At 41.7% G+C, this 25,889-nt stretch overlaps 1 protein-coding gene across 1 annotated transcript in view; it reads right to left on the bottom strand.

The window, feature by feature from the left end:
• Window positions 1–1,143: 1,143 nt before the first annotated feature.
• NELL1 (neural EGFL like 1) overlaps window positions 1,144–25,889 on the bottom strand; it is a 3,594,225-nt gene continuing 3,569,479 nt past the window's right edge. The window contains exon 19 of the mRNA XM_085643606.1: window positions 1,144–3,872. Within this exon, the coding sequence (XP_085499732.1) occupies window positions 3,822–3,872 (51 nt within the window). The 3' untranslated portion in view covers window positions 1,144–3,821. The remainder of the gene's footprint in view (window positions 3,873–25,889) is intronic.

Below are 25,889 nucleotides of genomic sequence, written 5' to 3'. Positions count from 1 at the left end.
TACATGTCCCCATTATGGTAACCCAGGCAACCCTGGGAAATGTCCCCCAGCTTTATCCTACAGATTATACAGTTGATGGCTTCCCAAAAAGGGTAAAGCCTTTGAGATGGGAATGACTCAAGGGAATATAACAAGCAGGCACTAGGGGTCAATGACAGAGAAGCAAGAAGGCTCAGACAACTCCTTGCACCAGTTCTTAACATCAAGCAGACACCCGTGCTGAAACAAACAAACACCCAGAGCCTAGAAACTGGGACCGTGTGATTGTAAAGAACACTGGGCCTATTCTACTCATGAAAAACAGGTAAATGGGCTCTCCTACCTGCACAGGGGTGCCTAGCCAGAGCCCAAGTCCAGAGTCCTCCAAGTGATGATCTGGATGCAGCCTTCCCTGGTAGTTCCAAAGGGCTTCTGCTCCTTACTTCCAATTGGGCAATTGTGGACAGCCCGTAACCTGGCCCCCTGAAGTCAGAGAACCAAGGGGGTGGGGCCAGCCAAGCCTCCTCCAGTCTCTGACGGACACGGATGGGCCCGTCCTTGGCCTGGGCATTGCCCGGGTGCAGCCCGCGCTTTGGTAGATGATCAGCATTTTTACAGCGCATGGTGCGGGCAGCTGGTGCAGGCTCCTCCTCCGCCAGACACTGCCTAAATGGTCAGACTCCAAGTCTGTCACCACGAAGCCTCCACAATGAAAAATAAATGTCTTAAGCATACAAATTGGGGTTATCATTGATAATGTCAGTTTTGATTGCATTATTTATCTTATCAATATCATCTACAAATCCACTTGAGATCTTATTAGTTATTAGGTCACAAATGTCATGACAGACAATTTCAGTGATTTCATATGTGATGTGCAGTGCATGGTTTATGTAGTTTACCATGACTGTCAAACTACAAAGGTCATCAAGTTTTGATTCATACCATAACATCAATTTATATTGATTTTTGCTCTAAGATTGTTTGTGGTTTTGTAAATTGTTGTTACTATCCTATGAAAAAATATATCATAAATGACCCTTAACTAAGAGTTTCAGGAAATATGACAATGTTATTCATGCAGTGCTAATGCCAGACACCCTTCCTCTGATTAACATGAAATATGAAATCATTTTATGAAAGAAAAGAGCACACAGACCGTTAGTTTGAGGATGTTTATTTCCCATGAGGCATACACTGGCATTTGTATAATTCCCAAGGGTTATCCATTACTTTATGGAATGGAAACCAAAGCTACAAAGAATCAGTATTCATTTTTTTTTTTTTTTTTACAAATGTACTGGTTTATTTAGCTGATTATGTTTACAATCTTATGAGCAATAGGGTAACAAGATAGTTCTTATATACACTATGCTTCAAACGGTTGTGAGTTGTTAATTATAGAAATAGTGACTGCATTGTTCAACATATTTCCTGCTTCACCTTTCAGTAGCATTAGCATCATAAGAGCAGCGAGCATACAAAAACATAGCAATTAGTGTTTGCTTTAATTTATTAGTTCCACGTCTTCAAATGTTACAGTCTTTGCTCTAGAAACGAGGGAAATAATTATTGTAATGACAGCAATTGTAGTTGTAACAGATCACTTAATAACTTCTTAGTCTTCCAGCACTTATAAATGCAAGTAGAATGGGCAAGTATTATTAAATATTTTCTATTGTGAATAACCAGATCTTCCAGATCAGCATAAATAAACTGTTTCTATACTTCCTGTTGCAATGACCTTGGTATGGAATATTGTTAATTGTACAAGGAGAAGTGTTACATCTTTTTCCTGTAAGCCAGTCTCTTCTCAGATGCATAGATTGACACATTACTGGTATTATAATGCAATCTGGAGATGTATTGACCATTGTCTTACAAAGTGCATTGTGTTTATTTCATTTATCGCTTGTGGTTACAATTAGACCAAATTCTAATTTGCACAGATGAAACACTGTAATGGTAGAACAAAAAAAAAAAGTATGTACATTTAATGTTGTCAAAGAAAAGTAATATTGGAATTCATCTGTGCTAAAGCGTACTGGGATACAAAATGTAAATACATTGGGAAGTCTTATGGGTGACTGCAGCAGACCCATATTCTTTTCATTATAATTGATGTGTCATTTATTTCTGTAATACAGCGCTCTCAAATAAATAACATTTTCTTATTTTATTTCTGTACATTGTCATATGTCAATATAGAAATGGGGCATGAGATCCTATCATTTTCCCACAACCAATCCGTGTTCACAGGGAGCAATACAGCTCAAGAGCAGGCTCAAGACTTAGCTATAAATCCAGTGCATTTATGCTAGAAAATATGCCACAAAACAGCTTTTGATAAAATAGTTTTTTCGAACAATGCTATAGTGTAAGAAAGAGAGTGTTATATAGCAAAACATATTGTATATGGATCCATATATCAATCTGAATATGAAGAATAAACAGATGCACTGGAGATAGCTTTTGCAGCGATTGCTAAAACAGAAGCTCTAATGTAGAAAAAAACCAGAAAATTAGATGGTGTATGCGCTTGATAAAAAAAAAATTATATTTGTTTTGGATGTACAATACATATATGCAGCATTCTTATCTAACCTGTCCATTGTGTTGGTGATGCTCTAGGTATTCACATATGTTTGCTTAGTTTCCAGTATTAATAGCATCATTGTCAAGATTCCACAAATCTACACTTTTTAAAATGTAAATCAAATACCACAACACTTATAATAAAAGAATACAAGACATAATAACATTCTCTTATTGTTGAAGATACAAAAGTCCAGCCTTGCTTAATAATAATGTGTGCATGTACTTTGGAGCAACTGAAATTCAACTACTTCATGTGGCTTTATAATTTAAAGCTTTCTTCATGATTGTTTACTGAAATAACCTATGGATAGCAGTTAGCTTAAAAACAAATTAACAAATGAAAATAAAAATACTATACTGTTTAGGTGTATATGGTTCTTTTGTGCAACAAAGGGTAATGCAGCTCATCAATTATTCATGAAAAATAATATAATATTTTTCTTATTTAAACTATTTCACAAAATGTTTGTGTCACATTGTTCCTAAATGTGAAAACGTGGTAGGTGGATTCTCCACTGCAAAATTGTATAATAGCAATACACTTTAGGGTATATTAAATGTATCAACATGGCATAGAAATCTCTTCTGTAAGTAGATTTTATGTTTATGTAGTATATCCCAAAGTAAATGATCAGATGTATCACTTCTTTAGATATTTGGAAGAAGTTCACACACCTTTCAGGTAAATATTTCATTAGGTCAACTAAATTTGAAGCACTGTACTACACGCTGTACAAGGCAATAGCATGTTGTAATGCTTTAAAACAATGCAATGTAAGTACTATCCAAATTGACTGTACATACATACATATTTTCATAAATGCATCTGAAGCTTACAAGATAAAGAAAATGTCCAAAACAATGAGATAAAATAATAAGTGGTAGTTACAGATTATTTTCTGTCTGTTGACAATAATTTAGCAAATCAAACAAAAACACATAACCAATTAGAATGAAATTAGTTCATTTTCTTGATATTGATGACAGAAGAGAAGTGTGTGGTTTACGACACAGAGGTTTCATAAACAATAGCCGTGCTTGCTCTTCATTGTAAGTCACTCGCACAAGGATAGCAAACATGGGAATAGTATCAAGTCCGAAGTTCAACTCCAAAACGTCTTCCACTGATTGAAGACTTTTGTAATTGTTTATTGTATAAAACGTCAGCTAGTACACGCATACAATTCAATTTTGATGGTAGCAGCATCACTTTCCATCAACCAGGAGAGTCTGTATTTGCTATTTTAGTTATTCTGGAGACATTCTAAATCCACTGAGCAGCATATGCTTCCATTCTGTATGGGGTAGTAAAGAAAAAAGTAAAGTTAAACATATGAACACAAAATAAGTTATACAATGATAGTGCATTTTGATTTAAAGGTTTGGGAACAAGTTCTACTCTGTTCAAAAACTAAAATGTGGTATTTTAAATTGTTCATATTGACTCAGGATGAAATGAAATAGTGATGTAAAAACACAAAACATCATTAAAAAAAATAACTTCATCGCCACAGTAAACACTAAGACGCATTTTTTCCAATTTGGAGCTGCTGCCATCTTCTTGTTAACACTTATAGTGAGTACCCTTCCTCAAAGGCTAGTTATAATGCCACACCTAGATATATAAAACCATTTATTTCTACAAATTTGCGTCCCACAAGGTACTTCTGGGAGGAGATAAGGCTGATGATTGTTTCAGTGTTAAATTAGCCAATTTGGATGCATACTTCTACGTATGTCTCATTTTCTTACTCAAATAGAGAAGTAATTGTGTTATGCTATGATGATTCTAGGAGGCAGATGTACAAGGAAGTGCCACAGCGTGGCACCACAAGCCCTTTGGCTGTGCCACGTTGCAGCACTTCCGAAGCACAGGGATGCAACATATTTACAAGAATATGTCACATCTCTGTGCTTCCCCCCTGCGCTGGCGCACAAACTGCAGCCATTAGCTTGCACAGGCACCCTTGCACCATGGTGCAAGGATGCCTGCATCGTGGGGAGATTGTTTTGTGCAGGTAGGGGCACCTTCCTGCACAAAAACAATCACTACAGGAATTTTCGTCTTTCAATGCGTGCTGTAGAATGCAGCACGCATTGAAAGAGGAAAAATGAGGGGAAATGAAAACATTTCCCCTCGTTGTGCCTCGCTACGCCACCTCTAGGGTGGCGTAGCATTCAGAAGCATCTCCAGGTCTACGATATCTCGTAAATCTAGTAATGTGTCTTGTTCCATGGATGTTGCGTGGGAAAGAGCTGTATTTATAAGGAGAGGAAAAGTCACGCAGGGTGGCTTTTGCTGTCCTTGTAAATATGGAGGAACTCCCTGCGCAACTAGTACGTCATGAAAAGTGATGTACTGGTGGCGCAGGGGGCTTGTAAATCTGCCCCTTTATCTGTAGATTTTGCTTGGTAGTTTGGTGAAGTTTCACTGAAATAACGATCCAACAGTGAGGGATTTATTATAATTATTAATTCTGTTAGATTTAGCCTAGTTCAGTAGGGTATCCACTACTTTATAAATCTTTGGAACAGAAAACCAGACTAGGAAAAATTAGATTTAGTCAAACTCTTGTGAGTTTCTGAGGAGTGTTTAACCCACTAGGCGGTGAAATGCCTGCTATCCTTTCCAATTCAATGTGGCTATTAGGTGGGTGAGGCAATTTGACTCAAAATCTTTGCTTTTATTTCTTGCACTCCCTTTGGGATATATCCTCTTCTGTCTCCTTCTTATATGACCTTATTAAGTTGAAGGTATTGTATTTTCCATGGACAGCATTAATATTTAAAAAGAGAGGGGCACATAGGACTTACATATCCTAGAACTGTTTCCATTTTTCATTCTGACTGCGGCTTTGGTAGTACAATAACATTGAACAGTGTGTAAATGATAAATTTTTTTAGTTGAATTAAGGTGATAATTCAAAAGCAAAAATTAATAAAACAATACAGCTCAAGCAATAACATTGAATACATAAATATATTTGAAATTGTGTGTTTACCAATGGCAGAGAATCTGTTTAAAATAATGAATACCGCTTTGCATCTTTCTTTTCTGTGAAGGTGTGAATAAAGACGGTCTTTCAGGTCACTATACATCTAAATGAATTGCAAATTTTATGAATCTGACTTGTTGAATCAGTTGTATAAGTCATACAAGTTGATTAAAAGCTGTGTTGGTGACAGAGAAAGCTACATGGCAGTATACATTCTAACATATTCCTTAACATGGAAATTGTATTCATGATAGCAACCGTTCAACAGTGGGAAAATAAACAAATTGTACAAAATTAATAATTATGATCCTTTCACATGACATATCAGGGGTTTACCTACATTCTGAGATGCCCTTAGGAACGTGTTTAACTTTCTGGTGACGTTTTCTTCATATTTCTTGTATCCTTTACACAATTATAATTTAAACTTAAAAAATCCATGTTATTTCTATATTACAGAGAGGGCCACCCTCCAAAAATCCTTCCACACAGCCATTTGCAAACCTACAAGGCACACAAAAGACATTGGTCGCTATTATTTTCTCCCTAGAGCCTAGAGTACCCCATTGGCACAGAATGAAACTATGGATGCTGATCCACCAAAATACCCCTGGTAGCAGTATTAAAACCCTACACGCTTTGACTTTAATGAAATCATATTGTTGACTCGATGTCCAATTCTGTTGCTGCTTCTCCCTGATGACTACTGATACATGATACCTGATATCAGGGCTACCAAAGGCAGCAGGCCATACCAGCTTCTACTTCTGGCAGCCTTTCATTTACTTCCCTTAATGGGCTCAGACATTGGATTTAATATTATACAAATATCTGCAAGGCCCTTACTAAGGCTGATAATTTTAATTTTATTGAAAGAATATGCATGATGTACACCAAGCCAAAACCAGAGTTGCAATGATTGAGATAATTGCCTGCACATTGCTTGGCGTTGTGTTTGTGAAATCTCTTGTATTTAATATATCTCAGAATAGGGATCTTATCCATTCCCGTAGCCGAATTACTGTGTTCATTTGCTTTTGTGTGGAACTTTTTTTTGTTAGCTTCCCCTGGCTGGATGCATTTAGGATACTTTTACTAAAGCTGTGCACATTGGTTAAGCTCCATTCACTGTTAAGATAAAGATCTCTTCCCAAGGAAAAGGCAGACAGCTGCTAACAGCATTCTGGAATGCTTGCCTTTTATTACTTAGTTGTGTAAAGAAGATGTTTTAGTCATAGAACATTTGTGGAATTTCCTGTTCATGCCTCAGTACCTTCCTTTGCATTTTTTAGGCATTATCAGATTGACTTTTTTCAACTTAATCTATTTGGTCATTATGATAAAGGTCTAAATGTTGTAATAAACATTGCATGTTAAAAAGAGTTAACATACAAGAGCTATGCTACATTTTACTACTAAATAGGCAGCCACAAGTGCAGTTACCTTGCAGACAACAGTGTCATGATTTGAAAGGTGTGGCAGGTGCATTAGCACTGGGCCCAACTGTTGTCAGAACTCCTCTAAACACATAATATTGCTATATTTGACTACTAAACAGGCAGTCACAATTGCAGTCACCTTGCAGATAAAAGGGACTTGATTTGAATGGTGCAGCAGGTGCAGTGGCCCCTGGCCAAAAAGTTGCCAGAACTCGTCAAAACATCAAATAATTCTATATTTTATTACTATAAATGCAGTCACAAAAGCAGTTATCTAACAAGTGCTTGGTCACGATTTCAATAGTGCAGCAGGAGCAGTGGCACCTGGACTAAAAGCTCCAGGCACCCCTCTAAACACCTAATATTGCTATATTGTACTACTAAACACGCAGTCACAATTGCAGTTACCTTGCAGTTGAAAGGTGCTTGATTTAAATGGTGCAGCAGGTGCAGTGGCACCGGGGCCAAATGTTGTCAGAACTCCTCTAAACACCTAATATTGCTACATTTTACTACTATACAGGAAGACACTATTGGAGTTATCTTGCAGTTAAAAGGGGCTTGATTTGAATGGTGTAGCAGGTGCAGTGGAGCTGCAGCCAAAAGCTTTAGGTACCCCACTAAACCCAGATTATTGCTAAATTTTACTACTACACAAGACAGTCACAAGTGCAGTTATCCTGCAGACATCAGGGTCATGATTTCAATGGTGCAGCAGGTGCAGTGACACAGAGACCAAGAGCTCTAGCCACCCCTTTAAACACCAAAATTTGAATATTTTACTACTAAACAGGCAGTTACGAGGGCAATTATCTAGCAGGCACTAGGCCCATGATTTCAATGGTGCTGCAGGTGATGTGGCACTGGGGCCAGAAGTAGCACCAGGACCAAAAGCTCTTGGCACCCCACTAAACACCTAATATTTCTACATTTTACTACTAAGCAGGCAGTTACCTTGCAGTCAACAGGGTCATGATTTGAATGGTGCAGTAGGTGCAGTGGCACCGGTCCAAAAGGTGTCAGCACTCCTCTAAACACATATTAGTTCTATAACATCAATTATCTCTATTATTTCCCTCTTTCATTTCCTTTTTCAAAATGTAGATATTTCTTCCCAAACAATACCACTAGTAACAGCACAATATATTGCTTTTTTGTATATAAACAGGTCATAACACTTTAACTGGTTTTGTGTGTCAGAGGGCTGTGAGCCCTCCAACCCCACAGTGCTCATGTGCTTAGGACGGCTCCCGGCTGTCTTCGCACATGGCATAGGAAATCCCTCTGGTACAGACACTTGAGGGATTTCCTTTCAATCAAAACATCCTTGGGAGCTGGGGAAGAGCTTCCCCAGCTCCCAGGGGTGTTCTGATTGTTTCTCTGAAATGACGATCAGTGCACACTGTCATTTCAGAGAAGCCAAAACTGAAACTCAGTTTCAGTTTTACAGCCTTGTTGCCCAGGGGGCTATCTCAGCCCCCTGAGCACCGAGGCAGAGGGGATAGATATCATTGGAAAGGGGAGAATCTCTTTTCTCCCAAGTGGATCCCAGCTTTTGGATCACCTCAGGAGGGCGATACCCAAGCAGGGATCCCCCCACTAGGCACCAGAAAGGGGGGGAACGGCCCCATGTCAGAAGGGCTTTTCTCCACCCATATTTTTGGGCAAAGGTATTGGGGGCAGAAAGCACACTAGGCACCAGTTTTTCTAATGTATATAGGGGTGGGGCTGCCCAAAAAGGGCATGCCAATGCCCCCACTCCCCAAAAAAATCTACAGTCTTTCTGACCCCGATCAGGCAGATGGGGGGGGGGGGGGGCAGAGAGCCCACTAGGCACCAGGGATTGTTTTTTTTTTTATGAGTAGGGGTGTGGGCTGGCCAAAATGGGTATGCAAATGCCCCCACCCCCCAAAGAAAATGTGCCACAGTCTATCTGCTTCAACTGGAGGCAGATAGGGCAATACCCCTGCTCTGCCCCCCACTCCCCAGGGGGCAGAAAGTCCACTAGGCACCAGGGACAATATTATTTTTTTATATGTAGGGGTGGGGGCTGGCCAGAAGGGGCAGGCCAAAAATTACCACAGTCTTTCCCTCACCCCGGAGTCAGATGAGGGCAATAGTTCCTAATCTACCCCGGGAGGGCAGAACAACCACTAGGCACTGTGGTAAATAAAATAAATATTACCGGACTGAATTTCATGCGGAATCTTAAATTAAAGTAAATAGCTCAAAATAACAAGAGGCAGAATCCGTGGTATAAGAGGTTTTCTAATGGGCTTTATTCCATTCAAAATGGCCGACTCGAGTGGCGGCCTTCAGGTTCCGTCACCACGAGGGTTCAGGAAGTGAAGTACAATAACTTATTAACAGACATACATTTTTATAATAAGTGCATTACAATGAAACGAATGTAGAAGGCGTAACATTTGATAAGAAAAATGACGTAACAGTGACATAATCGAAACTAGGCGTAATAAGGAATAAAAGAAACATAATTGGCTTGCATTATCAGACATAGGTGGATCTATAAGATAATACTTGGCATAGATGCGCGCGCAGCAGCATGACGTGTAATTGACGTGTAACTAGGGGGTGAAGGGGACTTGACATTTAGCTCTACATGTGGAGACGAGAAGTCTGGGGTCAAGTCATCCTAATCCCAAATCATATCTAACATCCTATGTTTAAAGAACTATGTTATCCACAAGGAAGAGACTCTCGGACAGAATCTATTCTATACTGACTATGTGCGTGTACAAGCGTCTAAGTGTCTATATGAGATGCGAGGGGCAGAAAACTTTCCATAGCAACAGGGCTATGAATCACTTGCATGAAGACAGAGAAGCCTGGCCTTTTGCTTGGTAACTGGAGGAATGTTTACTTAAACTACTAGGCAAGAATGCATCGGCTGAAGAGCAAAATAGATAATTCGAAGGTGAAATACAACTTCTTGGCAGACAGGCGAAAACTGGCCGAGGCAGGCACCGTTAGCTGCACAGAGAGTAGGACAAAGTTCATGGATACAGATGCGAGCTCAAGCTGAAGCTGTCAGAGACAGAGAGCAGGGAAAGGCTTTGAGGACAGAATCGGGCCTACTCGCCTGAACTGTAAAAATGGAGTAACTTGGCCATATAAAGTCGGTGGCCTTTTATACTTAGGAATCGAATATCCAGCCCATTGATGGCGGATCTGACAGAGAACATGTTGACGGTAGACACACATATGTTTGCGTCTTAGAAACTGGAACTGGAGGGAACATACATGTACTTGTAACATGCATATAGAACCGTTGGGGTCCAAGATAGGGGACATAACTGACCAGGAAAATCCACATTTCCACATTCCCTCCTTGTCCCCTTCTTGCCCTTCACGAGACATCAATCTTCATCATTCCATCGATTTGCTCATGGAGCATCATTTCTTCTTCCTTCTTCTTCCGGGATCTTGAGCGAAAACCTTGATGTGGAATACACGATGTGGCACACAGACCACAAATCGCTGGTCCACATTGCAAACATATGCAACAACTGAAAAGCATAAGAAGGCCAATACCTAGGAAGGATAGAACTCTCCATCCCCAGGCTGATATCACACTCCAAAACCACCCGGACCACGTCCAAGTGCCTGGATTCTCGTGTATCTGGCTTACAATCTTATGAAGGCGTGTTATAGCTTTATATACAGATGGCGAATTTTCTGGTATGAAAATGCAGCAGCTGGATCCGATGACCCTGCAAGCTCCGCCCCTATCGGCCAGGATGACGTCAAGGACAAGACGATTCTGGAGAACAACAATTCTCATCACTGATTGTTCCTCTGTCAGATTGCCTAGGGCGGCTATAGTCTCGTTTACTACAGCTTCAAGAGTCTTGGTGAGTCTGCGTATCAGCTTACTATTTGATATTGTACCTATATAGGGAAAGATACCTTTATTGAAATCTACATACTTGTCCCATGCCGTCTCAGTATAATCGACAACTGGGAGATCTCTTCGCTCTCTATTGTGTACTAAATGAACATTTCGATAATAATCAGGAGGAGCTAGGAAAACAGGTGGCAGAAGGAATGCTATGTAACAGGTACCATCCCAATCTAGAGGCAGACGCATATATGCCGTCTGACCACATATAAAATAAGAATGGCGAGAAGCTCTAAATGAAGATTTGCCTTGATCACTATATTCTACTGTAGTAACGCATTGGCTATGGCCCATATGTATGGAACCAACTTTTCTCACACATAATTCACCCTTTACTGGAAATACTGACATAGTGGGCAGAATTAGTTCAACTTCGGATTTGACATTCAAAATCATAAGATTAGGCGTAAAATTACCTAATTTATACACTTCATTTTCTAAATCAGTTCCTGTTCTACTGGGGTGACCCTCCTTATTAGGGTGACAGACTTTGAATAAAACTAGATTTAGATTTCCCCATATCCAATGTTGTTGATAAACTGCTGTGTCTGGGTCTATGGAATTTAATAAACTAAACCATGCTCCACAGGAGCCATTGCGTGTAAATGGATGTGGAAAGAAAGGCAGAACTCCTTTGTTATTCTGATAGGGAGGGAGTCGGCCACACACCCAACAATTGGTCGCATTACTAGTCTGATGGGAATGATGTAACATACTAATGAATGTGTTATTGCGCAGCGCAAGTCTATAGGACAACTCATGTGGCGGTAGGTCACTAAAAGAATGTTCATCAGTTATATTGAAAACACGTTTAGAAACAGGATGATATATGTGCAAAATCATACTCGTAATAATTACTAAAATACTCAATAAAAACAAAATTAATAATGTCACAATACAGTGGTTACGCAGTAATTTACAATAAGCATGTCGTTTCATTATGATTCTGGACTCTGCATCATTCAGACCTAAGGGATACATGTCGGGACAGATTCAACCGCTTCACCTTGGAGAGGACTTAAACAATCAAATCGTCCGACAGTTTAGATCTGGACCTGAGTTTCTGTTTATAGCACTGAGAGTCATTTTGTTCAACAAAAGGAAGTTTTGAATCAGTCTGTGAGGGAGTGCAGGGCACAGTGTCTATATCTGAAGGTAGTCCATGAAATTTTTTTATATGGGTGGAATGCACCCATCCTTTCCGTCCTTCGATCTTCACAGCTGTTCTGGTCGTCAGCAGGACCTGCTTAGGCAACTTCCACCTAGGATCCAATTGGCTTTTCCTATCAAAATTCCGAACCAGGACAAAGTCCCCGGGGACCACGTCATGGGGTTTCACCTCAGTGTTGTCAGGAAAAGCTGCGACCACCTGTGAACGAGAAGATTGTAGTGCAGACATCAAGGAAGCCAGGTAATCTGTCAGCATATTACAGTCAACATCAGTTATTTTACGGGGTATAGGCGTCCCCCACATATTCGGTGGTCTACCAAAGATCACCTCATACGGGGATAGCCCTGTTCGAGAGTGTGCTACCATTCTCATGTAGAATAGCGCAACTGGTAAGGCTACTATCCAGTCCACACCTTTTTCCTGACATATTTTGGACAATCTGATTTTTAAAAGTTGATTATGTCGTTCCACGAGACCTGCTGCCTCGGGGTGTCGGACACAGTGGAATTTCCACTGATATCCCAACAAAAGTGAGACATGTTTCATTAATTCGGATGAGAAAGGCTGGCCGTTATCTGAATATACAACACGTGGTAAACCGTACCGTGGGAAGAATTCTCGAACTAGCTGCTTGGCAGTAGTCGGGGCAGTGTAATCTGATACGGGATACGCCTCTGTCCAACGGGAGAGAGCGCAGACAACTACGAGGACATATTTGAATCCTCGACAACGTTCCATCTGAATATAATCCATCTGGAGGACTTCAAAAGGATGGTCAGGAGGCTGAAATCCACCCTGCTCTACGGGAACACTCTTTCCTGGATTAAACTGACAACATATCATACAGGTACGAACTTTTTGTTTAGCTGCTGCTCGTAAATGTTTGTTGAACCAAATGTGCTGAATGCTGTCTAGCATAGCCTTCTCTCCTAAATGTGCTGGACTGTGAACTGTAGCTATAATGGCTTGAACCATGGAATCAGGGAGAAACCATACAGATTTCTCTTTCGTCATCCATCCTTGATCTGTCTGGATCCCTCCTAGTTCAGTCCACTTCTTTATTTCTTCTGCTGTGGCATGTGTCTGTATGTCAATTACATCAAGTGTGGGATCCTTAATTGTCATACACTGTGTTGGTGTCTGAACTATTGGCTTTGTCATGTCGGATGTGCGATTCTGAGCAGTCTGTTTGGCTGTTCTGTCAGCTAAATCATTGCCTTGAGAAATGATATCAGTAACCTTCGTGTGTGCTTTACATTTCATAATCGATATTGCAGTCGGTAAATGAATCGCGTCTAACAGAGCATGAATGAGGGACCCGTGTTGAATATGTGTTCCATGAGAAGTTAAATAACCCCTCTCCCGCCAAAGCACTCCGAAGTCATGTACGACTCCAAATGCATAACGTGAATCAGTATATATGTTGACTTTCTTGTCCGTGGCTTGAATACAGGCTTGTGTTAGAGCAACAAGTTCTGCTGCTTGGGCTGACAAAGTATCTATACAATTTGTCTCAATAACTTCAGTGTCTGTTGTGACTGCATATGCGGCAACTAAATTTCCTGTACTTGTCCTCATACACGAACCATCTACATATAACGTCAGGTCTGGATCTAGCAATGGAACGTCTGTCAAGTCTTGTCTAGGTTTCGTCTTTATTTCAATGATTTCAACACAATCATGAGCTAGTGGGTCTGTTCCAATTACAGGTAATAGTGTAGCAGGATTCAATGTATTACACCGTCGGATCTCTATGTGTGGTTGAAACAATGTCAGTTCATAACCAGTAAGTCTTGCTATGGTCAAGTGTTGTGTTTGTGTTCGGTTCACAAGAACCTCTACTGCATGTGGTACTTGTACTGTCAATGGGTGTCCTAATACTATGGCATCGCTTTGTCTAATTGCTAAAGCTGTCGCTGCCACTGATTTCAGGCATGCAGGCAAAGCCTGAGCTACGGGATCTAATGTACTGGAAAAATAAGCACATGGCTTGCGTGATCCTGCTTGATCCTGAGTGAGTACTGATAAGGCAGTACCTTCGCGTTCTGTAACAAAGAGTGTAAAATGTTTGCTATAACATGGTGTTGCTAAAACAGGTGCTTGACATAAAGCTTCCTTTAGGCTTTCAAAAGCTTGTGTATGTTCCTGAGTCCAAGGGAGAACAGTCGATGTGGCTGCCTCCTGTGTGGTTAACTGAATGAGTGGTTTTGCTAGAAATGCGTACTGAGGGATCCACTGTCTACAATATGAAGTGAGGCCTATAAAAGCCCGCACCTCCTTTTGTGTCTGGGGTATTGACATGTTAGCAATTAACTGGATGCGATCTGGTGTAAGCTGCCTTCCCTCCTTGGACAGCGAGTGACCAAGATAAATAACTCGCTGAACACAGAATTGCAGCTTAGAAGGGGACACCTTGTGCCCCTTGTCGGCTAGGAAATGTAAAACTGTCAGAGAAGCTTTTTCACATTCTGGCTCGCTTCTCGCGGTGATCAGCAGATCATCGACATATTGAAGCAGTGCTGTATTGACTGGCATGTGGATACTGTCAAGTTCTCGTTTCAGTGCTTGGCTGTAGATGCTGGGGCTTTCTGTAAATCCTTGGGGAGCGCGTGAGAATTTAAAGCTGCGCCCATTTAAACTGAATCCGAACAAGTATTGGCTTTCCGGATCTATTGGGACGCTGAAAAAGGCATTCTTGAGATCAATTACAGTAAAGAATGTTGCTTCGGAATCAATTGCTGTCAATAACGATGATATATCAGGGACCACAGGGAATTGTGGTACAATACACTTGTTTAGTTCACGCAAATCAATAACCAATCGGTACACTGGTGGAGCAGTAGGATCAGTTCGTTTAAGAATCGGAATTATCGGTGAATTACATACATTGGAGTCTGTTTCTACAACTACTCCCTGGGCAATTAGCTCATCAATGATTTTCAGCAAAGCCACTACAGCATCATGCGGTAACTTGTATTGTCGCATTCGTGGTAGTACCACTCCTGCTTTCAGTGTGACTCGATAGGGTGTAATGTTCATGCAGCCAACATCCGTAGGGCCTTGTGCCCATAGATGTACTGGTAAAGTCTGTAGTCGGGGATCCATGTCTCTAGACACATAGTGACCTTTAAAATCACGTAAAAACAACCTTACTCCTTCCGGAGAACAACATATTATGGCTCCTAGTGCTTTCAGAGTTTTAATTCCTAACAGATTTTCTGGGCATGATTTAGTAAGCAATAAATCTGTAGTTCGTGTCAAAGGTCCTATCGTAAGTGGTAGAGGCTTTGATACTTCATTAACAATAGGTTTTCCTGAAAAACCAAGGGAAACATTTTGAGAGCCTGAGAGGGGTGCCCCTGGAACTTCACTACGTTTTATAGTTGTTCGACTTGCCCCTGTATCGAGTAAGAATTTTCTATCTTGACCTAATAATTCACTATGTACATAAGGTCCTTCTTGATCTACAGGAATCTCGATAAGTGGTAAGTCAACTTCCCTCTCTAGGCTGGTTCATGCGTAACGCTGGTATTCAGGGTATTCATACTGTGCAGTCTGATACAGTTGTCGTGTTGCGGTTTGTGTGGCAGTAGCAGGCAACGGTGGTGCAGCTGGCACAAACTGTATGGGTTGCTGTGAGGCTGGCATGGACTGTTGCTGAACTGGCACGGACTGTCCATGCAGCATAGCTCCTTGTTCATTCTGATCTTGTCTAACTAATCGTGGTCTCTCCTTTGTAATGCCTGTAGCTATATTACGTTTCAGGACTGGACAATCGTGTACATGATGGCCCAGTTGTTTACAGTAATTGCAGGTTCCTTTTACAGGAACTGCAGAATCACCAGAATGTGTCACACTCTTTTTGTGACCATCTGCTGGTACTGTCTGAGAAACTAGCATTTTCATTTTTGTATCCTTCATGCGTCTATGCTCGTGTTCTTGTTCATCCCTAATTCTATTGTGATGATACTGTAACATTTGTAGCATTTGCGACGGAGTGTTACTTTGCCAGGTACTCTCGAATTTCAATATTCTATTCTTTACTGGAGGTAATGCATTTTCCACTAATTTTGTCACAAATAAATGTGGATATGAGTCACTACTTGCTTTTATACCACTATTTATACCAAAACATTTTTCAAATCGAGCATAATAATCGCTTGTGTCTTCATCTTGCTTTTGTTTGCAGGCTGTGATTGCACCCCAATCTTCCTTTTTTGTAGTTAATAAACGTGGCAGTACCTGTACTAGTAAACCTGGTAATAGTTTAACTTTATCCCCGAGCCCCGAACCTGCAGTTCGGCCCCTTTCTTCCTCTGCTAATGCTGTCCAGTCTATCTTTTGGTCTCCCACTTCCCACTCTTTTTCTTTCAGTTTTTCATAAATGCCAGCAGGCAAAAGCACCTTTAATATCGTCATAATATCAGGAAAGGTGTACTCTCCCATCAGTAACATGTCTTTAATTTCTCGGTGGAAACCCGCTGGGTCTTTATCATGGCTAGGTACTACTTTCTTCATTTCTAATAATTCCATTTTTGATATGGGTGTGTAAACAAATACACGGTGAAACTCATTGTCTTCGCCTTTTATTGGGTGCACTTCTCGTAAAGGATTTTGTCTATCCATATAGTACGGCGTTCTTTCTCTATGGGGCAGCGAGAGAGAATCCGGACTTACAAAAAGGACATACTGTTTACGTGACACTAATATCTCTTTAATTAACTTGTTACTAGAACCTCTCCATCTGTTCGTGAGTAGTTCCGTTAATATATCAGGTAAAGGACCAGGATCAGCATGTTGGCTCTTATATAATATGAGGAGTTGCTGAATCATATAGATTCCAGCTAAACGTTGTTCATCTGTACTGAGATTGAGAAACGTGTGTGCTACGGTCTCATCACCATATTTTTCAGGACTAACGATCCAGTGAACGGCTGATCTGGCTAATTCTTGCTCATCCATGGAATCGAGGAGGTGGTAACCCCTTCGTTCTCGTAGTATTTTATCTGCGGCTTGAAACGAATGTTCAGGAGACTTCAGATTTATTACAGGCGTTGGATACGTTCTGCTATTATTTGGACATACAGAATGTATGGGATCAGAAAAACATCTAGTATTTTCACAGGATCTTCCTCTGCCTACATAGGCTATGGTCTCTGACTGTCTTGCAGAGTCCCCTGATTCGGACACTTCATCTTGCTCAAACTCGTCTGTTCCCAATCTTTCTGCATGAATACGTTCTATTTCTTTACGGATTTTTCGGCACATGGCTATTATACAATTTTGCTTATCGTGTCTCCCTTCTGATATATTCTGACTCCATCTTGTAAGAGTAAGCATTACGTTCATGTCTACCCCCGGACGATCTTGATTTCTGATCACACAGTTTATGAGGAAACGTAACAGTTCCCCCTGTATTTCTACTTTCTGGAATTCCATAGCTCTGTTAATACATCCTGGATCTCGTCCTGTTTGAACAAAATGATATATGTTATCCAGATGCGTAGTCATCCCTGGTAACCTTGCTAAATACTCTGCGGCTCGCCTAATACGTAATGATGCCAGGACCATTTCATCCTCTTTACCAACCACCGGGTCATATCTACAATTTACAAGGAGTTCCTTAAGCGCACGTTCACTTACGAACTTAGGTGTACGTGAATGTGCTGACTCTTGAAAGACAAGTTTATTTATTCTAGGTGGTGTAAAAGTACTGCTAGCACCTCCCGTGGCCCCATCTGGGGCGTCGGGTGTGAAAGGGTTCGTTGAACGTGACACAGCAACTATGGGTGTCGATACCCCTGTAGAGTCGACTGCGGAAACAGATGCGGAAACAGATGTGCTTGCCGAAACTTGCGTCGGGACTTGCTGTTGCACGGGGACAGATACCTGATCCTGACGTTGAACCCCTCCGCCAGACGGTCTATGTGGTGTGGCGTTAGCATACTCGGGGGCTGCATCATCCAGATATGAGGAAAGGAAAACGTCTTCTGCGGTTCTGGGACGCCCTTTTGGATGTACCTTAATTGGAAATAATGGGGGTGGCAAGTCTTTTGGTATCTCTGGAGCAGCCTTAGGTAATCCTTCGGCTAGAAGGGGATACATACCATTCATAAGAGCATTACTTTGTCTATTTACTTGTTCTGATTTCACTCGGATACCTTCCTCAATTAATAGATTTTCTTGAACTTTATTTGAACTTTCTTTACTCCTCTCTTCTTGTCTACGTGCTTTTTCTGTTCGTCTATGAGATTCTTTACGCCATAACTCGATAGCGTCTTTCTGTGACTGTCTGACCTTTCTTTTCCATAACTCTTCCTCCACTTTCATGATGCACTCTGCATCCCAGGTTCCCGCTATGGGCCACCTTTGACTTTCCGGTAATCCCTTGGTATAATCTACCCATAGATCAAGAAACAATATGGCATCTATGCCATGTTTATGGTACATGAAATGTCCTGGAGTGTCTCTAGGAGGAATAGGAACTGCTTCTTCAAGCACCCCTTTTCTGGTGGTAATCTGTCTTAACTTCGAGAAGAGCGGCATATTAACAACTGATCTGATACTTACTCTTGAACTTACTTAATACGAGAAACACAATAATGAACAGTGAACAATGAACAGTCATTCATACCACAATATGCAAGACATTTTCTGAATACTTTAAACATTAAACATTAAACATTTAATAATGGTCGACAATGATGACAGTCTGCTTAACTAATCACCACGCTGAATTCTTGACAATAACTGAATACTTCGGAATACTTGATATACTGCTAAACAGTACATATACACTGCTAAACAGTGCAGACCGGATTTGTGTACCCAAATCCGTCTTGACCGGCACAACCTATGTGCACGTCAACATGCCTCCCCGGCGATGGTACTCACCGAGTAGCTCCTTGAAACGGAAGGCCTCAGAGAATGGACAGGACTCGATAACTGCGGACATCGGACCCTCTGGACGTCGGAATTTCGGAAAACCTGGTGGGCCTCTGTATACCTCGGATCTTGCTCTCTCAGCTAGGCTCTGGTCGGGATACTTCGCACTTCTCACCGCCTCGTCTGGGTTGATCGCAGCCTCAGTCGCCCCCGCTTGACCGGAGGGAGCTTACAGGAAATCCTGCTGGTACGCGTTTATGGTCCGTCCAGCTGTGGCAGGAGACCGGGCCTGCAACGCACCGCCGGCGCGTGAGATGAGAAAGTGTCCCTATTCGGGCGCCATTATGTGGTAAATAAAATAAATATTACCGGACTGAATTTCATGCGGAATCTTAAATTAAAGTAAATAGCTCAAAATAACAAGAGGCAGAATCCGTGGTATAAGAGGTTTTCTAATGGGCTTTATTCCATTCAAAATGGCCGACTCGAGTGGCGGCCTTCAGGTTCCGTCACCACGAGGGTTCAGGAAGTGAAGTACAATAACTTATTAACAGACATACATTTTTATAATAAGTGCATTACAATGAAACGAATGTAGAAGGCGTAACATTTGATAAGAAAAATGACGTAACAGTGACATAATCGAAACTAGGCGTAATAAGGAATAAAAGAAACATAATTGGCTTGCATTATCAGACATAGGTGGATCTATAAGATAATACTTGGCATAGATGCGCGCGCAGCAGCATGACGTGTAATTGACGTGTAACTAGGGGGTGAAGGGGACTTGACATTTAGCTCTACATGTGGAGACGAGAAGTCTGGGGTCAAGTCATCCTAATCCCAAATCATATCTAACATCCTATGTTTAAAGAACTATGTTATCCACAAGGAAGAGACTCTCGGACAGAATCTATTCTATACTGACTATGTGCGTGTACAAGCGTCTAAGTGTCTATATGAGATGCGAGGGGCAGAAAACTTTCCATAGCAACAGGGCTATGAATCACTTGCATGAAGACAGAGAAGCCTGGCCTTTTGCTTGGTAACTGGAGGAATGTTTACTTAAACTACTAGGCAAGAATGCATCGGCTGAAGAGCAAAATAGATAATTCGAAGGTGAAATACAACTTCTTGGCAGACAGGCGAAAACTGGCCGAGGCAGGCACCGTTAGCTGCACAGAGAGTAGGACAAAGTTCATGGATACAGATGCGAGCTCAAGCTGAAGCTGTCAGAGACAGAGAGCAGGGAAAGGCTTTGAGGACAGAATCGGGCCTACTCGCCTGAACTGTAAAAATGGAGTAACTTGGCCATATAAAGTCGGTGGCCTTTTATACTTAGGAATCGAATATCCAGCCCATTGATGGCGGATCTGACAGAGAACATGTTGACGGTAGACACACATATGTTTGCGTCTTAGAAACTGGAACTGGAGGGAACATACATGTACTTGTAACATGCATATAGAACCGTTGGGGTCCAAGATAGGGGACATAACTGACCAGGAAAATCCACATTTCCACAGCACCAGGGATTATGTTTTTTTACAGATAGGGGTGGAGTAGCCAAGAATGGACATGCTAATGTCTCTACCCCCAAAAGGTCTATCTGCCCCCCAGAAGGCAGATTGGAGCAATCTCCAGGGGGGCAGATAGCCCACTAGGTACCTGAGATATGTGTATGGGCATGTCTGGGAGATGCCCGAGAAACAAGGGTCACTCCCCTTCTTTTTAGGTGCACATTTTGGCCGTCTCAGTGATATTTTTAGTCTCATCTTCCCCCAAGTGGGGCAGAAAACCACTAGAAACCAGGGAGAGTTTGGGTGCGTGTGAACTAGAGTTTAGCTGATGGTCTGCATGCACTGACCTTTGACTGGCATTTTGCTGGCTTCATGTGTATACCTGTACTTGGCTAATGGTGTGTATGGACCCATGCTTGATGATGGTGTGCGTAGATTGGCGCTATCCTGGTGGTATGCGTGGAGTGGCACTTGGCTGGCAATGTACGTGGACTGTTGCTTGGCTGACTGTGTGCATTTTTAGCTAAATGTGAGGTTTGCAGCGGATTCTGGGAAGGAAAATGTTGGGGGATCAATTCAAGCCATAACTCCCTGGACTTCCACAGGTATCTAGATTTCAGAAATTTCTGCTTTTTTTAGGTTCCCCTAGACATCTGCAAGCCCAGGACCAAAAACACAGGTGCCCTGCTTTCTATGACAAAACGACGTTGTTTTTCAGAGGTCACCTGCGCTTTTGGTCACGGGCTCAGTAGTCATCTAGGGAAACCTACCAAACCCTGACATTTCTGAAAACTAGACACCCACGGGAGTCCAGGGACGTGTGGCTTGTGCCGATCTCCCAACATTTTTCTACTGAGAATCCCCTGCAAACCTCCAATTCTGCTCATAAAATCACTTTTATCTCACTTTTCTGCATGGGAGAGTTGTGGGATCACCAGGCCGCCACCACCCAGCGTTCGCCTAGGTTTCCCGATAAAAATGGTACCTCACTTGTGAGGGTGGGCCAAGTACCCGGAATAGACAAGGGCCCAAAATGTATTGTGGAGACATCAAAATTACCTATCACAAAACGACCTGGTTTTGCAAGGGGGGGGGATCACCTGGGTTTTTGGCCCAGGTTCGGTGACCGTCTACTGAAACCCACCAAACCCACACATTCCTAAAAACACCCGGGGGAGTCCAGGGGGTATGGCTTGCATGGACCCCCCAATGTTTTCCTGTCCAGAATCCCCTGTAAACCTCTAATTTAGCTGGAAAAAATCAAATTTTTCTCATGTTTCTGTCTAGGGTCAGCGTGCCGGCACAAATGTCCTACCACTCAGCATTCAACTCAGTCTCCAGAGTAAAATGATACCCCACAAGTGAGGTACCATTTTTATCAGGAGACTTTGGGGAATGAGAGATGGGTGGAGGTTTGTGGAGCCACGCAGATTCCAGAACTTTCCATCACAGAATTGTGAGGAAAATGTGGTTTTTTTTTCAAGGTTTGAAAGGGATTATGGGTAACAGAACCTGGTGAGAACCACACAAGTCACCCCATCCTGGATTTCCCAGGATGTATAGTTTAAAAAAAGTTTGCTAGGTTTCCCCATGTGCCGGCTGAGCCAGGGTCTAAAATCCACAGCTAGACATATTGCGAAAAAAGGGTCAGTTTTCCCTAGAAAAATGTGATATGTCCATGTTGCGTTTCGGGCCATTTTCTATCGCAGGCACTTAGCCTACCCACACAAGTGAGGAACCATTTTTATCGTGAGACTTTGGGGAATACATAATTTCAGAACAACTGTTATTACCAATTGAATTCCTCACTTCTGCCCTCCAAATGTGAAACAATGTGTAAAAAAGAAGTCACTTTGAAAAATGTCCTCGAATTCACATGCTAGTATGAGTACCCACAATTTCAGAGATGTTCAAATAACTACTGCTTCTAAACTCTATGGGGCAGATTTATGAGCCCCTTGCGCCACTTTTGCGTCACTTTTAACATGGGAAAAGTGACGCAAAAGTGGCGCAAGGGGCTCATAAATCTGCCCCTATATTTTGTTTCCATTTCGGAAATAAATAGGTGCCCTCAATATATATTTTTCACTCTTTATATTTTACCAAATTAATTGCTACAAACCCGGTACACAATCTAAACCCATTGCAAGGCAAGCTCAGTTATTGGATCTGGGTATCTCTGGTTCTTGAGGAACCTACAAGTCCTATAAATCACCACAACCATAAGGGTCCACAGGACAAAACAGTATATTGCTTTTCACAAATCTGCCATAGTTTGAAGATGTTACAGCTGAAAACATTGGCACAGATGGCTGTTTTTTTTAAATCAATTTCAATATTTTTTTTATTTCTACTGTAACTTTCTATAGGAAAACCTTGAAGGATCTAGACCGATTACCCCTTGCTTAATTCAGAATATTATCTACTTTTCTGAAACGTATAGCTTTCTGAGATCCATTATTGCTTTCACACCCATTTCTACCACTACCTGGAAGGACGTTGAAAGCACACAAAATAGTAAAAATAGGCTATGTCCCAGTAAAATGCCAAAACTGGGTACAAAAGTCTGCTTGTTCCTGGAAGCTGGGACGATTATGATTTCAGCACCACAAACCGTTTATTGATTCAATTTCTAGGGGAAAACACGGACGTTTTCTGCAGCCATTTTTCCCCATTTTTACAACAACAACAAAAAGTTGCTGTATTTTGGCTAACTTCTGGGACCTCCAGGGGAATCCACAAACACTGGGTACTTAAAATCCTCAGGATGTTGGAAGAAAAGGATACAAATTTGGCGTGGCTAACTTATGTGGGCAAAATGTTACAGGGGCCTAAGTGTGAACTACCCCAAATAGCTGAAAAAAACTGGCTAAGCACGGGGGAGGTCTTGCAGTGAAAGGGTTAACAGACTTTATGTAACTTATATTGTACAACTACTAAGCAATCTACAACTTGCAACAAAAAAGCTTAGTATTATTCAAATAGGCTAAACCTAATGCATTTACCAATGCTTGTTATCTTGGTGATCACTTTAGTGCCCCTTGTAGCATGAGCAGAGCTATAGGAAATCATCAATAAAATGAAATTAAAGCTGTACAAAGGCAATAACATTTGATAGACAGTACATTGAAGAGAGGATTTTGACTCTGGTTAGTCAAGGTAGTGCATCAAGCAAATAAATAATATATCTATTTAGTTATATCTATAGCACATGATATGCATGTATTTGTTTACTCATTTTCCAGAGGTATAGTGGAGAATAAGATGAAGTTCATTAACCCTCATTTTGCCTGATTATGCAGGGTGTGATGAAAGAACATAGTGCAAAGGGTTTGATATTTACTTCAAAAATTAATGTCTTGAGGTGATGTCAAGATGGCGGCCCTCTGGGCCCTGGTGTGCCTATTTCAGGTCAGGCTGTTGAGAGAGAAGGCTCCTGTATTGACCAAGTTGCAGAATCATACCTGTGGTAGCGCTGCGGCGGGAGATTTTGATGATGTGCCAACAGGGCCAACAAAAAGACATGGATGCCACTTGGGGCTGAGGCCGAGGCTGACGCCCTCACCACCCCTGCATGTGTTATTGAGGCTCAGACAATCCAAGACCGCAGATGATTGTTGTCCCTGGCAGGCACCCTCGCTGTGGCCATTGATTCACCGTAGGATTCTGATGGCGGCCGATGGGCGCGGGGGATCTGGCTCTTTGAGGCTCCAGGCTCCTTGGAACTCTGGCAAGGCTTCTCACACCTGAAGGTGGTATCGCTGGGGTAGGCACAGCAGGAGGTCTTGTGTCTTCTGGCCGGCCTGAAAAGAGAGACTCGCGGCGCACTGGACTGGGGGTGAAACACCCCACAAACTAGTGAAGGAGGTCCAAAGAATTTCCCTGTATCTTCCCTCAGGGTGGAACAGTGCAACAGCAGTGTTCACACTGTGGGCCGAGGGCTGTTGACTCTCACACTGGATAGGCCACACTTCCACTACATTTGAGTAGATCGAGACTGTGCACCATCTCGGCTCAGCGCACCATTATACTGCTGTAGGTCTAGAAATATGGATGCCTCCTAATAAAGTAAATCACAGAGATCTGAAAACATTCTTGGCACCGGGAGCTCCTCCAGCAACCTCTCCAGGACTGACTGGAACTCCTGCCCCCAGGTAGACAAATTTGGCACTAACCAGAGCGGCTCTTTTTGACAGCCTAGCAGGATTATGGAGAGACCTGAACAGCGAAAAGTGAAGGTCCTTCATTACGCCTTTAGTTGCCGTAACAGTATCCAGTTAAATGATTCACAGCAGTCTGATGTTTTCTGATAGAAATTCGAAACGTATAGGATAACAGATGATTCTGCTCTGCAGGACCAAGTTTGGCTCAGGTTGGAAAACATCTGGACAAGATGGGTGAATAGTTGTGTTTAGTTTGGCCTTAAGTAGGCGGCAGAGATATTTGGAATTGAACAAATAGCTCATGATTTTCAAATAGTAAAGTGAATCAAGACATCTCATCAAAGTTGTTGATGAACTCCTGGGGTAAAGATATTGAATATACCTCGCAAAATTTAGTAGGTGAGGCCTAAAAGACTGAGGGTGTGTGTGACTGTCTCAAAGTTATTTGAAGATCACAAGAAGCAGGTTACTCATCAGCCTATTAAAGAAGTCTCAATTGGACCACCGTGCATTGCTATCTTTCATCTGCACCATGGTGGTAGTAAAACTGTTGAAATTATAGCTGCGCACTAGTAGATGCGAGACCCTACCATCATGCATCACCAGCTTTCGACGCTTTATCAAACTACCAGACACGGGATACACTAGCTATACCCACCCCGACCTAAAAATATTACACTCTCGATGGCAGTTCCTATGTTTCAGTTCAGTTTATACAATCAATAAAAATATATTTCAGCACAATATGGCCAGCAGACTTCCAGCTAGTTGGCAGAGGCAATCCAATGCAAGGTGCATCCCACGAGATAAGTAACTCTAAATCATAAGTTACTACTTAGCATTAATCCACTTCAGTGGAGACATGTACTAACAAAGATACCAACTGTAATGCACAGAGGTGTAATGTAATATGATGGATATGGACAAAGTCTGCCCATGATATGCTGTTGCACAATTCGCTACTGAAACTGAACTGTGAATATCGCTAGAATGTTCCTCTTTGGCGAAACACTGTTTATGTGTGTTATGATGCACCGATATAATGTTCTTTTTTATTATTTGTATGTCTGCAAAATTGAAAAATACAATAAATATATATATTTTTTAAAATGGTAGTAGTAAAACTATTGCGCATCTGCATGACGTCACTGAAGAGTAGCCACTGTATTGTCTTCCCTATAGTCTCTCCTACTGTAGCCCAGCTACTGTCTGAAATATT

The sequence above is a fragment of the Triturus cristatus genome, chromosome 3_1, assembly GCF_964204655.1.
Source record: "Triturus cristatus chromosome 3_1, aTriCri1.1, whole genome shotgun sequence".
Taxonomy (NCBI): domain Eukaryota; kingdom Metazoa; phylum Chordata; class Amphibia; order Caudata; family Salamandridae; genus Triturus; species Triturus cristatus.
Note: the sequence above shows the minus strand (reverse complement) of the source record. Positions and strands in the feature narration are given on the sequence as shown.